The following is a 16,046-nucleotide window of genomic DNA, read 5'->3' on the forward strand; positions in this document are numbered from 1 at the left end:
ACACAGCGGCGGGGGAGGCAATTAAAATCATTAGTGGCTTGTTTACAGCCACTTATCAATGTTTTTTCCCGTCTTTTTGGATTTGACAGGTCGCCCACCGGTTTCCCGCTGTGCCTAGACTTCATCTGTGAAGCTGAGGCGGGAGGTCAGTGGCCATTGAATCAGCTGATGAGTTGACAGCTTCAAATGTCAAGTCAAAGCTCCCAGCTGATTGAGACATGTTCCCTTAACCACTAGCTTCTCTAAACTGCATTTCCACTACAGATTCAGGATGCTGCAAGTCTTTACACTAGTCTCCATCCAGTCTGACCTTATTACCTCTCCCACCATTGACAGAACGCTTCCGTCATCTCTACTTCACCTGCCATCTATTTCATTAGCATGGATGCCCTTGAAGCTCTCTCACCTTGGTCCTCAGGATCCCACCACGATCAGCCCCAACACCAGCAACACCAGGCACATCAGCAACACCAGGCACATCAGCAGCACCAGGCACATCAGCAGCACCAGGCACATCAGCAGCACCAGGCACATCAGCAGCACCAGGCACAACAGCAGCACCAGGCACAACAGCAGCACCAGGCACAACAGCAGCACCAGGCACAACAGCAGCACCAACAACAACACCAACCTTCTCCCCAATCAACTGATGCTGCACAGGACACAACAATAACAACAACAACAACTTGTATTTATATAGCGCCTTTAACATAGTAAAACATCCCAAGGCGCTTCACAGGAGTATTAGAAGACAAAAAATTTCACACCAAGCCACATAAGGAGAAATTAGGGCAGGTGATCAAAAGCTTGGTCAAAGAGGTAGGTTTTAAGAAGTGTCTTAAAGGAGGATAGAGAGGTAGAGAGGCGGAGAGGTTTAGGCAGGGAATTCCAGAGCTTAGGGCCTAGGTAACAGAAGGCAAGGCCACCAATGGCCGAGCGATTATAATCAGGGATGCTCAAATGAGCAGAATTAGAGGAGCAGAGATATCTCGGGGGTTGTGGGGCTGAAGGAGATTACAGAGATAGGGAGGGGCGAGGCCATGGAGGGATTTGAAAACAAGGATGAGAATTTTGAAATCGTGGTGTTGCTTAACCGGGAGCCAATGTAGGTCAGTGAGCACAGGGGTGATGGGCGAACGGGACTTGGTGCGAGTTTGGACATGGGCAGCCAAGCTTTGGATGACCTCAAGTTTACATAGGATAGAATGTGGGAGGTTAGCCAGGAGTGTGTTCGAATAGTCAAGTCTAGAGGTAACAAAGGCATGGATCAGCAGCGGATGAGCTGAAGCAAGGGCGGAGACGGGCGATGTTAAGGAGGTGGAAATAGGCGGGCTCAGTTATGCAGGGCATCAGCACCCGACCACATTGCTGCCCGGGAGGCCAGGGATGGCCCCACCAGGGCCAGATTTACTTCACTTGTTCCTGTACATCCTGGCTGCCACATGATGCGCCAGGTTGGCACCACCCCACACCAACACCATAAAGCATCCGTACAATGCCCAAGCTATTCCTTTCACAGTCAACACCATTGCAGGGGATACCGTTATGTCTCACCATTCAATGCAACTCACTAAGCCACTTCCAAACGTGCATACAAACCTGTCCAAGAACGCAAAGTGTTGAAAATAAAGGTTTCAATGTTTGACACCACATTAACAGAAACTTTACATGAACATTGCATACAATACCCAAGTGCCTATCCTTGTGTGTTGTTAGTTGGTATGATTGCACTAGGATGAGGGTGAGTGTGAGGGGTGGCTAGTGAGATGATGATGTGATAATAATATAGATAAAGAGGGATGGGTGGAGGTCCAAGGTAAGTTGGTGTAATGATGTGCAGGAGTAGGGTAGGGAAGGCAGAGTGATGGGGATGTGATGAGAGGCACAGCAGGATGAGGTTGAGTGTGGCTTTGTACTAACGTTTCGTGATCTATTGAGATCATTAAAACATCAGGTCCTCCTGACCATTTCCCTGCTTGTGCCCTCCTGTGCAATGTGCAACCAGGCTGTGTTGGTCTCCCGGGGAGGTCTCTTCCGCCCATGGGAAGGGAAAAAGACTTCCCTGTGTGCTTTGACTCCCTCCATAAACATATGGAGGGAGTCATGGGAGAGTCTGGGTGCAGCCCTGCACCTCTGTGAGGCGCTTGTCAGTGTTTGCAGCATCTCAATGCTGTAGAATACTGACAGCACAAATGTCAAACTAAATTTGCGCATGGTCCCTTTAAGGAAACCGGCTGATGATGCTTCATCAAATTACGTCATCAGACCCACTTCCTCTAATTGGTCGGCAAATGAGCTGAGCGGGCTTAACAAGCCCAATCTCGGGAAATTAATTTCAGAGGCTGGGATGGAGCCAGCAGCGGGGTCGGGACCTGCCACCGACGTCACCCGCCACAGTTAGTAAAATCACAGCCTCAAATTTTATTCAACCACCTTAAAAAAGGTGAATTTACATGCACATATAATACTTACACACACACACACACAAACAGAACATCACTGGTCTTAAAATATATATGGATTTGAAAAGAAAAAGAATGCATAAGTACCTTTCTCGAAGAGATATCCGCTTTAACACAGGGCTTTGTTTCAGGAAAGATGAGGGTGTTGAATAGCCCATTAGAGTCGTGGTAGGAGAGAATTGTCTGCCAGCTGGTCCTGACATAATATGCTCATCAGTGTCTTCAGAAGAATCATCTAGAAGATCTTTCTCATGTGGTTTCTTGATGGCCTAGAAGATAATAAAACAACTGTAATTATTATCACTAGAAACACACAAAGGAAGCTTTGTCCTTGGCAAATAACAGTCTTTAGAAATTCAACTGTATCTAACTGTATCTTAAGCATGCAGGTGCAGCAGGCGGTTAAGGCGGCAAATGGTATGTTGGCCTTCGTAGCGAGAGGGTTTGAGTACAGGAACAAGGATGTCTTGCTGCAGTTGTACAGGGCCTTGGTGAGACCACATCTTGAGTATTGTGTGCAGTTTTGGTCGCCTTATCTGAGGAAGGATGTTCTTGCCATGGAGTTCAGCGAAGATTCACCAGGCTGATACCTGGGATGGCAGGAATGACGTATGAGGAGAGATTGGGTCGATTGGGCTTATACTCGCTGGAGTTTAGAAGAATGAGAGGGGATCTCATTGAAACTTATAAAATTCTAACAGGACTGGACAGACTAGATGCAGGAAGGATGTTCCCGATGGTCGGGGAGTCCAGAACCAGGGGTCACAGTCTAACGATAAGGGGTAAGCCATTTAAGACTGAAATGAGGAGGAATTTCTTCACCCAGAGAGTGGTGAACCTGTGGAATTCTCTACCACAGAAGGCAGTAGAGGCCAATTCATTAAATATATTCAAGAAGGAGTTGGATATATTTCTTAAGGCTAAAGGGATCAAGGGATATGGGGAGAAGGCAGGGACAGGGTACTGAATTTGGATGATCAGCCATGATCTCATTGAATGGTGGAGCAGGCTCGAGGGGCCGAATGGCCTACTCCTGCTCCTATCTTCTATGTTTGTATGTTCTGAAGGATGCTACAAAATTAAGCTCTGTCCATGCTTTTTAAATGGCAGAAACTATAGTAAAACAGCAGCTCTATTTTGCTAATTAACAAATTACCAATGGTCTGATTTGTGTTACTAAGTTATCAAAGGTCGCTTTTGCCTTTCTAATTCTGAACCTGTTTTAGTAGACAACAATGTCTAAACAGTGGTAAAGTGAAGTTTGGTGCAGTATTTTCTGATTATACTGTATAACGCTCCTGTCATAAATCAGCACACTCTCTGACCTGCCATTAGCAGTGTTAGGGGCGATGTACTAGTGTACAAGGAAAGGTCTGGGGCCTTTTGTGCATTTTTTTCAATCCAATTCAGGCATTATGCATGCACATATGCAAATTTCAGTGTCACACTTTTACCTGATTAGCTTAAATTACATATCATGAACAAATTACAACTAGAGAGAGGAACATGCAAATCCAACTCAAGGAAAGCAGATAGAAAAACTACCAACAAAGAACTACTAAGGAAATATGAAACAACAAATCAAGCATGTGCAGTCAGAAAAGTCTACCAATTAAAAACAATCAGATCACTTAAAATACTTCTTGAAAAAAATTTCGACCACCACCTTGCTTTGTCCGCTGCAACTGAGAAAATACTACTAGAAATAAAGTTTTAACATAAAATTTATACATTATATTAACATTTACAAGAAAATAACATTATTTTTTGTTTTCAGTCAGAGGCAAGCGCCCCTCTGAGAAACTTGTGACTGGAGTTCATGGGCTTTCCCAAACCCATCACTGTCAGATGAAACCTCTAACATAACAGACTACAGCTCCCAACATGCACCTGCGCCTAGAGCTCCCAGAATGTTTATATACGATTGATAATAGGAATGACCATTCACAGAGTGTTAGGACTAGCTGTATCTAAGCCCCATCCATCACCCGCAATCCTGTGCATCATGGAAAAACTACTGAAAACAAAAAAAAAACTCCAGGCAATCCCTTTTTAATAGTGAAAGTAACCAGATTTTTTTTAGTGTAAAAAAATTAGAAGTAAAGTAAAACATGAATTATTCCATATTTCCTGAGCTAATTCTGCTTAAAAAGACAATGTAGGTTATTCAATTAAAGGGCTTGTGTATTTAGCAAATGCAGCATGTGTGATAAACCAAAATGAGCTAAACAAAGAGTATAAACAGAAGAAGTGTACAATTATTCGTGTTTGGAGAAGGCTCTGAACAAAAGCTCTGAAGTTAAACATGTTTATTGAAGCAAAACTTTTTATTAACATTAAGTACTGTTGCAGAGATAATTGATAAATAAGATGCAAATTAGTTTAATCTATTTGTTAAGTTTCATTTATTTCTTGAACTTCAATACAAAAGCTAACACACGGGAGCAGATGTACGCCAAAAGCTGCTCCCCCATATTACATGCAGAGATTGATTGATTTGTGCAATTTTGATGGGTAAGGACAACAAATATGTTATCCACCTGCAGTAAGAAAAAAAATATTGTACAGGAACCAAACATTTCACTGGTGATTTATAAACATCTTTTCAAATTATTTTAGTGGAGACATGCACCCCTTCATCATTTCTACATCACCCCCCCCGCCCCCAACCCTACCATTTCAACAGTGTTAGCTCTGAGTTACCATGCGCAACACCACAGGAGTGGCTAGTTTCTAAAAAAAAAGTCCACATTGGCATTATTTTATTATGGGAGACCATTTTAAAAGGGGCGCTAAACTCCAGTGATTAAATCAGTCCTTTCATTCTTTGATTTAAACTTTGTGATCAATTTTCATCTTTGGGCCTAAGTCAGTTCTAATTTGATTTGTACTGCTTTAAGACCCACCTCAATCTGAAGTGCAAACTCAATTCTTTGGTCTAAGCTCATTTGCATAATTATTCACAAACTTAGGTCATAGAGTGATAACAGCACAGAAGGAGGCTGTTCGGCCCATCGAGTCCATGCCGGCTCTCTGTAGAGCAATCCAGTCAGTCCCATTCCCCCGCTCTATCCCCATAGCCCTGCAAGTTTATTTCCCTCAAGTGCCTATCCAGTCTCCCCTTGAAAACACTGAGGCCGCGATTTTGCAAATGGATGCGGCTTGGGAGCGGGTCAGCTGGTTTCCGGCTTCCAGTCCCGCCCCCAACTGCTTCCGGCCCACGGACATGATTTTACGTCGACTGGCCTTGATAAGCCCGTCCCTGCGGGCTTGCCGGCCAATTAAGAAGAAGCAGGTCAGATGACGTCATTTGATGACACGTCATCTGCCGATTTTCTTAACGGGACCACGCATAATTTTTCTTTGACAGCTCATTTCGCAGTGTTTGACAGCATTGAGGTGCTGCAAACACTGACAATCACTGTACAAAGGTGAGCTCTTGCACCCAGACTCTCCAATGACTCCCTCCATAGGCTAGAACAGATGGCAGCTGCAGGTGAGGTTACAGAAGCGATCTGTCACTGGTGAGAGAGGTTCTCTGGATGAGGTGGCACAAGACAGCCAATTCAAACCTTGTTACCTACAGAAAAGTGTAAATGCATTAAAAATGATTTTCTCGATAATTTCGTACCTCTGAAAAGCACCAGTGCACCACTGGATCCTTCACACCACTTCTGCAGCTGTCATCAATGCAGAAACACTACAGCAGACTCACAACACGCCACACTTACCTGGCGTGCTGTCCGGACGTCGAGGAACCCGAGGCAGAAGCAGCAAAATTGAAAAAGAGCCTGTTAACAAGTATCAGTTACCTGTTAACAGCCTGTTAACAATGGCTATAATCCTCATCCCGCCGCTAGGTGTCGGGTCCATGCGCAAATCGGGGACCTGACACTTGGGAAGATTGATTGGAGGCGGGTTGACAGCAGGTTTCCTACCTGCTGTCAATCTTTGTGACTTTGACAGCGGTCCCGCCTCCAATCCCACACTCTGAGGACCGGCAAAATTCCGGCCTGTGTGTCTCCGCTTCCACCACTTCCGTCGGCAACAAATTCCAGGTCATCACCATTCACTGCGTAAAAAATGTTTTCCTCACATCCCCCCTGTATCTCTTGCCCAAAACCTTAAATCTGTGTCCCCATGTCCTTGTGGGTCTTGGAATGACACCAGTGGTAGAAAAAGAAAACTGTGTGCAAGTTATGTTTAAAGGGATGGGGACAATTAAAGGGCAGTTATATAAGGCGGGGCATAGAAATTCAGGAACCTTCTAGAGAGGCTAAGAGAGCATGTCAGCCTTTCAGCAGCCTTTGCCAGGGATGGCAGACAGCAAACTAAGAAGTGGCAGACCAAGATAAAGGAAAAGGAAGCCCTAGGTGCAGGCATGAGTCTGCAGACAAGAGATGGCACAGCCCAACACCTGCCCTCCTCTTTGATGCTGAAGTTGAAATAGTGCAGCATGAGATGCCGGCAAGGAGGGCTGCTTTCTGTACGAGACCAAGGCGCCATCCCATAGGTCAGAATTGCAGCATGCTGGCACGATGGTGCAGCCAAATCTCAGCCACAGCTGACTGTTACTGTCCCTGCAGATGTGTTGCACGACAGCTCCAGGAGTCCTTGCAGCAGTTCGCACTGCTTGACAGCTGCCTCTCTGCCGATCCAGGAGCTGAGAAAGCAGACTACCACATCATTCCCAGGTAGGTTTACCAGGGCCCGCTGATATGCTTGGTGACTCCTTGTTTGCAAAATTATGCTGGAAGTACAAGTGTCTGCAGAATATAAGCCAAGTGGCACAGGATTCTAACAAAAGGCCGGAATTTTGCCAGCGCTCCGAGGGCGGGTTTGGAGGCGGGTCCGTTGTCAAAATAGCACTGATTGACAGCGGGTAGGAAACCCACTGTCAACCCGCCTCCACGCGGGTCTCCCAGGTGTCGGGTCTGTCAGCGGAGAACTGACCCGACACCAAACAGCGGGGGAGACAATTGAGCTGATTAAATGGTTTGTTAAGAGCCAATCTAATGGTATTTTGAGGCTTCCTTCCAATTTTACGTGCTCCCCCACAGGTTACCCGCTGCTCGGGGAACACGCCAGTTCACCCTGGTGTGAGTTGAATCTGCTCTGATGTATCCGATAAGCTGACGCCTACAGAAGTGGTGTAAAGGATGCCATGATGCAGATGGTCAGTTTCAGAGCGTAGAAACTGTTCGTTACCCAATTTGTAATACATATAGAGATTTCTTTAGCTTGCAAGTGTTTAGAGGCAACTGTATGTTCAGTGCCACCTCATTGGAACAACCTCTCTCATCATTGACAGATCGCTTCTGTCATCTCACCTGCAGCTGCCATCTATTGCAGCAACATTGGTGCCCTTGAAAAAATCAGACCTTGGTCCTCTGAATCCTTCCACGATCAGCCCCAACACCAGCATCACCAACAACATCACCAACCTTCTCCGCCATCACCTGATGCTGCACAGGACACAGGGCATCAACCCCTGACAACATTGCTGCCCGGGAGGCCAGCAATGGTATCACCATGGCCAGATTTACTTCATTTGACGCTGTTAACCCTGGCTGCCACATGATGCGCCAGGTTGACAGCATCCCACACCAGCACTATAAAGCATCCCTTTAATATCCAAGCTATTCCATGCACACTCATCACTATAGCTGGGGGGGGGGGGGGGGGAGCGGAGGGGAAGTTATGTCTCAACATTCACTGGAACTCAGTAAGACACTTCTCAAGGTGCGCACAGATCTGTCCAATAAGGGGCAGTGTTGAAAATATAGATTTCACTGTATGACAACACATTACCAGAAACTTCACATGGACATTGGCTATACCTCTCAAATGCCTACCTACCCTTGTGTGTTGTTGGTTGGTATGCTTGCAGTAGGATGAGGGCGAGTGTGAGGGGTGGCTAGTGAGATGGGGAAGCGATAATGTAGATAGAGAGGGTTGGGTGGAGGTGCAAGGTAAGTTGGTGTGAGTAAGGATGTGCAAGAGAAGGGTATGGAAGGCAGAGTGATGGGGATGTGTTGAGTGGTACAGCAGGGTGAGTTTGAGTGTGGCTTTGCAGTAACGTTTCGTGATCCACCGAGATCATTGAAAGGTTGACGCCACTGCAGCCAGGGACTCCTGACGACATCACTGCTTTTGCCCTCCTGTACAATGTGCAACCAGGCTGCGTTGGTGTCCTGGGGAGGTCTCTTCCACCCTTGGAAGGGAAGAGAACCTCCCTGCCTACTGTGACTCCCTCCATAAGCATATGGAGGGAGTCACTGCAGAGCCTGGGTGCAAGCGTCCACCTTTGTGCAGTGCTTGTCAGTGTTTGCAGCACCTCAATGTTGTCGAACACTGAGAGAACAACTGTCAAACTGAATGTGGCCGTGGTCCCTTTAAGGAAACTGACTGATGAAGCGTCATCAAATGACATCATCAGACCCGCTTCCTGTTAATTGGCAATCAAGGGAAAATCCCTTTGACAGAACGGCTGCAGCTGGGAGCAGGACCAGAACCTGGAAACCAGCTCTCCCGCCACCATCCCAACACCGCTAAGAAAATCGCAGCCTTAACGTTGATGTCTGTTCAATAACTGATACTTATAACAATATTATCTCGATGACAGCAATGTCAATAGGTCAGTCTTTACACAGCAGTCAACCATGAAGAGTGTTGCCCTATATCCTGTTTTTTGGCAGGAAAGGAGCAAATCAGGAGATATACAGAATATGCAAACTTTAGAAATTGGAGAAAAGGAAACAATGTAAAGAAAGGACCATTTTTACTATTTTGGTTTGCTTAGCCTTTAAATAAATCAATATAATGTAACACCTACTACCAATTAAGTTCACATTATTTAAGAGAAACTTTAGAAACATTTAAATCAAAATACATTTAATGAAGTCCTGCTGGGTCTGTAGCTGCCACGAAGCGACAGATCTGAAAAGAAAAAACACACAAGACATAATGACTGACCCATCACACAAAAACCTAGCAACACAGCTCTTCCCATTATCTGTTAATTAAGTGATGTCTGGCAAAAGGTTCATCCCTAATGTTAAAAAATACCAGTAAAATTGCAAACTGCAAAACAAATAAAAATAATTATTAATGTGCACCTTAATACATAGAAACATAGAAAATAGGAGCAGGAGTAGGCCATTCGGCCCTTCGAGCCTGCTCCACCATTCAATATGATCATGGCTGATCCTCTATCTCAATACCATATTCCCGCTCTCTCCCCATACCCCTTGATGCCTTTTGTGTCTAGAAATCTATCTATCTCCTTCTTAAATATATTCAGTGACTTGGCCTCCACAGCCTTCTGTGGTAGAGAATTTCACAGGTTCACCACCCTCTGAGTGAAGAAATTTCTCCTCATCTCAGTCCTAAATGTCCTACCCCGTATCCTGAGACTGTGACCCCTTGTTCTAGACCCCCCAGCCAGGGGAAACATCCTCCCTGCATCCAGTCTGTCTAGCCCCGTCAGAATTTAATACGTTTCAAGAAGATCCCCTCTCATTCTTCTAAACTCTAGTGAATACAGGCCTAGTCGACCCAATCTCGCCTCATACAACAGTCCTTCAATCCCAGGAATCAGACTGGTGAACCTTCGCTGCACTCCCTCTATGGCAAGTATATCCTTTCTTAGGTAAGGAGACAAAAACTGCACACAGTACTCCAGGTGAGGTCTCACCAAGGCCCTGTACAACTGTAGTAAAACATCCTTGCTCCTGTACTCAAATCCTCTTGCAATGAAGGCCAACATACCATTTGCCTTCCTAACTGCTTGCAGCACCTGCATGTTTGCTTTCAGTGACTGGTGTACAAGGACACCCAGATCCCTTTGTACATCAGCATTTCCCAATCTAGCACCATTTAAATAATACTCTACCTTTTTGTTTTTCCTACCGAAGTGGATAACTTCACATTTATCCAAGTTATACTGCATCTGCCATGTATTTGTCCACTCACTCAACTTGTCTAAATCGCCTTGAAGCCTCTTTGCATCCTCCTCATGACTCACAATTCCACCTAGTTTCGTATCGTCAGCAAACTTGGAAATATTACATTTGGTTCCCTCGTCCAAATCATTGATATATATTGTGAATAGCCCAAGCACTGATCCCTGCGTTACCCCACTAGTCACTGCCTGCCACCCTGAAAAAGACCCATTTATTCCTAAATAACAACAGAAAATGCTGGAAAAACTCAGCAGGTCAGGCAACATCCGTGGAGAGAAATTTGAGTTGACGTTTCGGGTCGAAACCCTTTTTCAAAACTGGAAAGAAAAGAAAATAGATCGAAGGCAGGGCTGCGATCGAACAAAAGAAGTAAAAGAGACAATAAAAGGTATTCGAAACCAGACGAGATGGTGATAGCTGCCTTTTGTCTCCACTGGCCTGAGATTAGGTGTGAAGTGTACTGGCAGGTAAGAGACAGCTGCCAGGTGGGAGAGAGAAACAAAAGGAAAAGGGGGGGGGGTGCGGAAAGGAAGACCCAAAACAAAGGGGTGGAAAAAATTATACGTAAAAAAGTAATAGGGGCCGAGGTTATGATCTGAAATTGTTGAACTCAATATTGAGTCCGGAAGGCTGCAAAGTGCCTAATCGGAAGATGAGGTGTTGTTCCTCGAGTTTACGTTGAGCTTCCGTGGAACAATACAAGAGGCCAAGGACGGTGAGGTCCGAGTGGGAATCGAGCGGTGAATTAAAATGACAGGGGAATGGAGCGGTGAATTAAAATGACAGGCGACCGGAAGCTCGGGGTCACCCTTACGGACTGAACGGAGGTGTTCCGCAAAGCGGTCACCCAATCTGCGTTTGGTCTCCCCAATGTAGAGGAGACCGCATCGTGAGCAGCGAATACAGTATACTAGATTGCAAGAAGTACAAGTAAATCGCTGTTTCACCTGGAAGGGGTGTTTGGGGCCCTGGACAGTGGGAAGGGGGAAGGTATAGGGGCAGGTGTTACATCTCCTGCGCTTGCACGGGAAGGTGCCAGGCGAAGGGGGAAGGGCTGTTTGGGGTGATAGAGGAGTGGACTAGGGTGTCTCGGAGGGAGCGGTCCCTACGGAATGCTGAAAGGGGAGGGGAGGGGAAGATACGTTTGGTGGTGGGATCACTTTGGAGGTAGCGGAAATGGCGGAGGATGATCCGTTGAATATGGAGGCTGGTGGGGTGAAAGGGGAACCCTATCGTGGTTCCGGGAGGAGGGGCAGGGGTGAGGGCAGAAGTGCGGGAGATAGAACGGACACGGTCGAGGGCAGTGTCAACCACAGTAGAGGGGAATCCTCGGTTGCGGAAAAAGGAAGACATGTCGGAAGCACTGGTGTGGAAGGTGGCATCGTCGGAGCAGATACGGCGGAGACGGAGAAACTGGGAGAATGGAATAGAGTCCTTACAGGAGGCGGGGTGGGAGGAAGTGTAGTCCAGATAGCTGTGGGAGTCAGTGGGCTTGTAGTGAATGTTGGTCAATAACCTATCCCCAGAGATGGAGACGGAGAAGTCGAGGAAGGGAAGGGAAGAGTCAGAGATGGACCATGTGAAGGTGAGGGAAGGGTGGAAATTGGAGGCAAAGTGAATGAAATTGTCTAGTTCGGGGCGAGAGCAGGAAACGGCAGCGATACAGTCATCAGTGTGTCAGAAAAAGAGATGAGGGAGGGGACCTGAGTAGGACTGGAACAAAGATTGTTCGACAAATCCCACGAAAAGGCAGGCATAGCTAGGACCCATGTGGGTACCCATAGCAACACCTTTGATTTGGAGGAAATGAGTGGAGTTAAAGAAGTTGTTCAATGTGAGAACAAGTTCAGCCAGGCGGAGGAGGGTGGTGGTGGATGGGGACTGGACAGGCCTCTGTTCAAGGAAGAAGCGGAGCGCCCTCAGGCCATCCTGGTGGGGGATGGAGGTGTAGAGGGATTGTACGTCCATGGTGAAAAGGAAGCGGTTGGGGCCAGGAAACTGGAAACTGTTAAAGTGGCGGAGGGCGTCCGAAGAGTCGCGGATGTAGGTGGGAAGAGACTGGACAAGGGGAGAAAAGATAGAGTCGAGATAGGAAGAGATAAGTTCCGTGGGGCAAGAACAGGCTGAAACGATGGGTCTACCAGGGCAGTCCTGTTTGTGGATCTTGGGAAGGAGGTAGAAGCGGGCTGTGCAGGGTTGGAGAACTATGAGGTTGGTGGCAGCAGGGGGGGAGATCTCCAGAGGAGATGAGGTCAGTGACAGTCTTGGAAACGGTGGTTTGATGTTCGGTAGTGGGGTCATGGTCCAGGTGGAGGTAGGAGGTGGTGTCGGAGAGTTGGTGTTCAGCTTCCGCTAGGTAGAGGTCAGATCGCCAAACAACAACAGCACCACCCTTGTCAGCGGGTTTAATGACAATGTCAGGGTTGGATCTAAGAGAATGGAGTGCTGCAAGTTCAGAGGGAGGTAGGTTGGAGTGAGTGAGTTTATTCCTACTCTCTGTTTCCTGTCTGTTAAACAATTTTCAATCCATGCCAGTATATAACCCCCAATCCAACTGCTTTAATGTTGCACACTAATCTCTTATGTGGGACTTTATCAAAGGCCTTCTGAAAATCCAAATACACCACATCCACTGGTTCTCCCTTATCTATTCTACCAGTTACATCCTCAAGTAGGTTTGTCAAACACGATTTCCCTTTCATAAATCCATGTTGACTTTGTCTAATCCCATTGATATTTTCTAAGTGTCCTGTTATCACATCCTTTATACAGTAATAGACTCTAGCATTATCCCTACTACTGATGTTTGGCTAACCGGTCTGTAGTTCTGTTTCCTCTGTCCCTCCTTTTTTAAATAGTGGGGTTACATTTGCCACCCTCCAATCTGCAGGAAATGTTCCATAATCTATCGACTTTTGGAAGATGACAACCAATGCATTCACTATTTCCATGGCTACCTCTTTTAGTACAATACAACAGCACTTGAAGGCTGCTTCCCTGCTGGTGTCAGCCAGAAAATTCAGGGTCCGATCCTCCCAACTGATTTGTCGGATACCCAATTTTCCACCAGGCGATTTGGACATCACACCTACGTGAAGGCTCTGAGGTCAGTCTCTGAGGATGAGCAGATGAGCAGTGACTGTTGAGTTTACAGCTCTCCTTTGCTGGAACCTCATAAAAGGATATTTCAGATGAATACGTGGCTAGAGGAATGGTGCAAGGGGGAGGGATTCAAATTCCTGGGACATTGGAACTGGTTCTGGGGGAGGTGGGACCAGTACAAACTGGACAGTTTGCACCTGGGCAGTACCGGGACCGGTGTCCTAGGGGGAGTGTTTGCTAGTGCTGTTGGGGAGGGTTTAAACTAAATTGGCAGGGGGTTGGGAACCTGTGCAGGAAGACAGAGGAAAGGGAAGCAAGGATAGAAGCAAAAGACAGGAAGGAGAAAAGCAAAAGTGGCAGTCAGAGAAATCCAGTGTGTAAATCAAACATGGCCACAGTAAATAATAATTCTAAAAAATTTAAAAAAATAAGCCTGAAGGCTTTGTGTCTTAATGCGAGGAGTATTCATAGAAACATAGAAGATAGGAGCAGGAGTAGGCCATTCGGCCCCTCGAGCCTGCTCCGCCATTCAATGAGATCATGACTGATCATCCAAACTCAGTACCCTGTCCCTGCTTTCTCCCCATAGCCCTTGATCTCTTTAGCCTTAAGAAATATATCTAACTCCTTCTTGAATATATTTAATGAATTGGCCTCAACTGCCTTCTGTGGTAGAGAATTCCACAGGTTCACCACTCTCTGGGTGAAGAAATTCCTCCTCATCTCTGTCTTAAATGGCTTACCCCTTATCCTTAGACTGTGACCCCTGGTTCTGGACTCCCCCGCCATCGGGAACATCCTTCCTGCATCCAGCCTGTCTAGTTCTGTTAGAATTTTATAAGTTTCAATGAGATCCCCTCTCATTCTTCCAAACTCCAGCGAGTATAAGCCGAATCGACCTAATCTCTCCTCATACGTCATTCCTGCCATCCCAGGTATCAGTCTGGTGAATCTTCGCTGCACTCCCTCCATGGCAAGAACATCCTTCCTCAAATAGGGCGACTAAAACTGCACACAATACTCAAGGTGTGGTCTCACCAAGGCCCTGTACAACTGCAGCAAGACATTCTTGTTCCTGTACTCAAACCCTCTCGCTACGAAGGCCAACATACCATTTGCCTTCTTAACCGCCTGCTGCACCTGCATACTTACCTTCAGCGACTGGTGCATAAAGACACCCAGGTCTCGTTGCATTTTCCCTTCACCCAATCTATTGCCGTTCAGATAATAATCTGCCTTCCTGTTTTTGCCACCAAAGTGGATAACCTTGCATTTATCCACATTATACTGCATCTGCCATGCATCTGCCCAATCACCCAACCTGTCCAAATCATACTGGAGTTTCTCGGCATCCTCCTCACAGCACACACACCCACCCAGCTTTGTGTCATCTACAAACTTGGAGATATTACATCTAGTTCCCTCGTCTAGATCATTAAGCTTACTCTTATACTCTATTTCCCCCCTCTTAATGAATCCCTTTGTCCTCCTTTGCTGAATCCTAAACTGCTCCCAATCCTCAGGTTTGCTACTTTTTCTGGCCAATTTATATGTCCTCTCATTGGATCTTATGCTATCCCTAATTTCCCTTGTTAGCCATGGTTGAGTCACCTTTTTTGTTTTATTTTTATGCCAAATGGGGATGAACAAATTCTGTAGTTCATCCATGCGATCTTTAAATGTTTGCCATTGCCTATCCACCGTCAATCCTTTGAGTAACATTCCCCAATTAATCCTACCCAACTCGCGCCTACCCAATTCGTAATAAGGTGGATGAATTAGCTGTGCAAATAGATGTAAACGGATACGATATAATTGGGATTACGGAGACATGGCTCCAGGGTGACCAAGGCTGGGAATTCAACATCCAGGGGTATTCAATATTCAGGAAAGACAGGCAAAAAGGAAAAGGAGGTAGGTTAGCATTGCTGGTTAAAGAGGAGATTAACACAATAGTTACAAAGGATATTAGCTCTGATGATGTGGAATCTGTATGGGTAGAGCTGAGCAATACCAAGGGGCAGAAAATGTTACTGGGAGTTGTATACAGACCCCCAAACAGTAATGCTGAGGTTGGCATTAAACGGGAAACCAGAGACGCATGCAATAAGGGCACAGCAGTTACCATCGGTGACTTTAATCTACATATAGATTGGGCTAACCAAATTAGTAACAATACTGTGGAGGAGGAATTCCTAGAGTGTATACGGGGTGGTTTCCTGGACCAATATGTCGAGGAACCAACTAGAGACCAGGCCATCTTGGACTGGGTATTATGTAATGAGAAAGGATTAATTAGCAATCTTGTTGTGCGAGGCCCCTTGGGCAGAGCGATCATAATATGATAGAATTCTTCATTAAGATGGAGAGTGAAGTATTTAACTCAGAGACTAAGGTCCTGAATTTAAATAAAGGAAACTACGATGGTATGAGGCGCGAGTTGGCTAGGATGGATTGGGGAATGTTACTTAAATGGTTGACAGTGGATAGGCAGTGGCAAACATTTAAAGATTGCATG

At 46.1% G+C, this 16,046-nt stretch overlaps 1 protein-coding gene across 5 annotated transcripts in view; it reads right to left on the reverse strand.

The window, feature by feature from the left end:
• The window catches only part of spata6 (spermatogenesis associated 6), a 262,544-nt gene that overhangs the window by 79,600 nt on the left and 166,898 nt on the right, over nucleotides 1-16,046 (reverse strand). For all 5 annotated transcript variants that reach the window (XR_015077680.1, XM_085982889.1, XM_085982888.1 and 2 more), the window contains 2 exons: nucleotides 9,355-9,401; nucleotides 2,550-2,731 (listed from right to left, as the gene is read on the reverse strand). Coding sequence is in view for 4 of the 5 variants with exons in the window: in XM_085982889.1 (XP_085839015.1) it covers nucleotides 2,550-2,731; nucleotides 9,355-9,401 (229 nt within the window). In the remaining variant the exon portion in view is untranslated. The remainder of the gene's footprint in view (nucleotides 1-2,549; nucleotides 2,732-9,354; nucleotides 9,402-16,046) is intronic.

Source organism: Somniosus microcephalus, chromosome 3 (genome assembly GCF_052327205.1).
Source record: "Somniosus microcephalus isolate GS21.2 chromosome 3, FLI_Smic_1.0, whole genome shotgun sequence".
Lineage (NCBI taxonomy): Eukaryota > Metazoa > Chordata > Chondrichthyes > Squaliformes > Somniosidae > Somniosus > Somniosus microcephalus.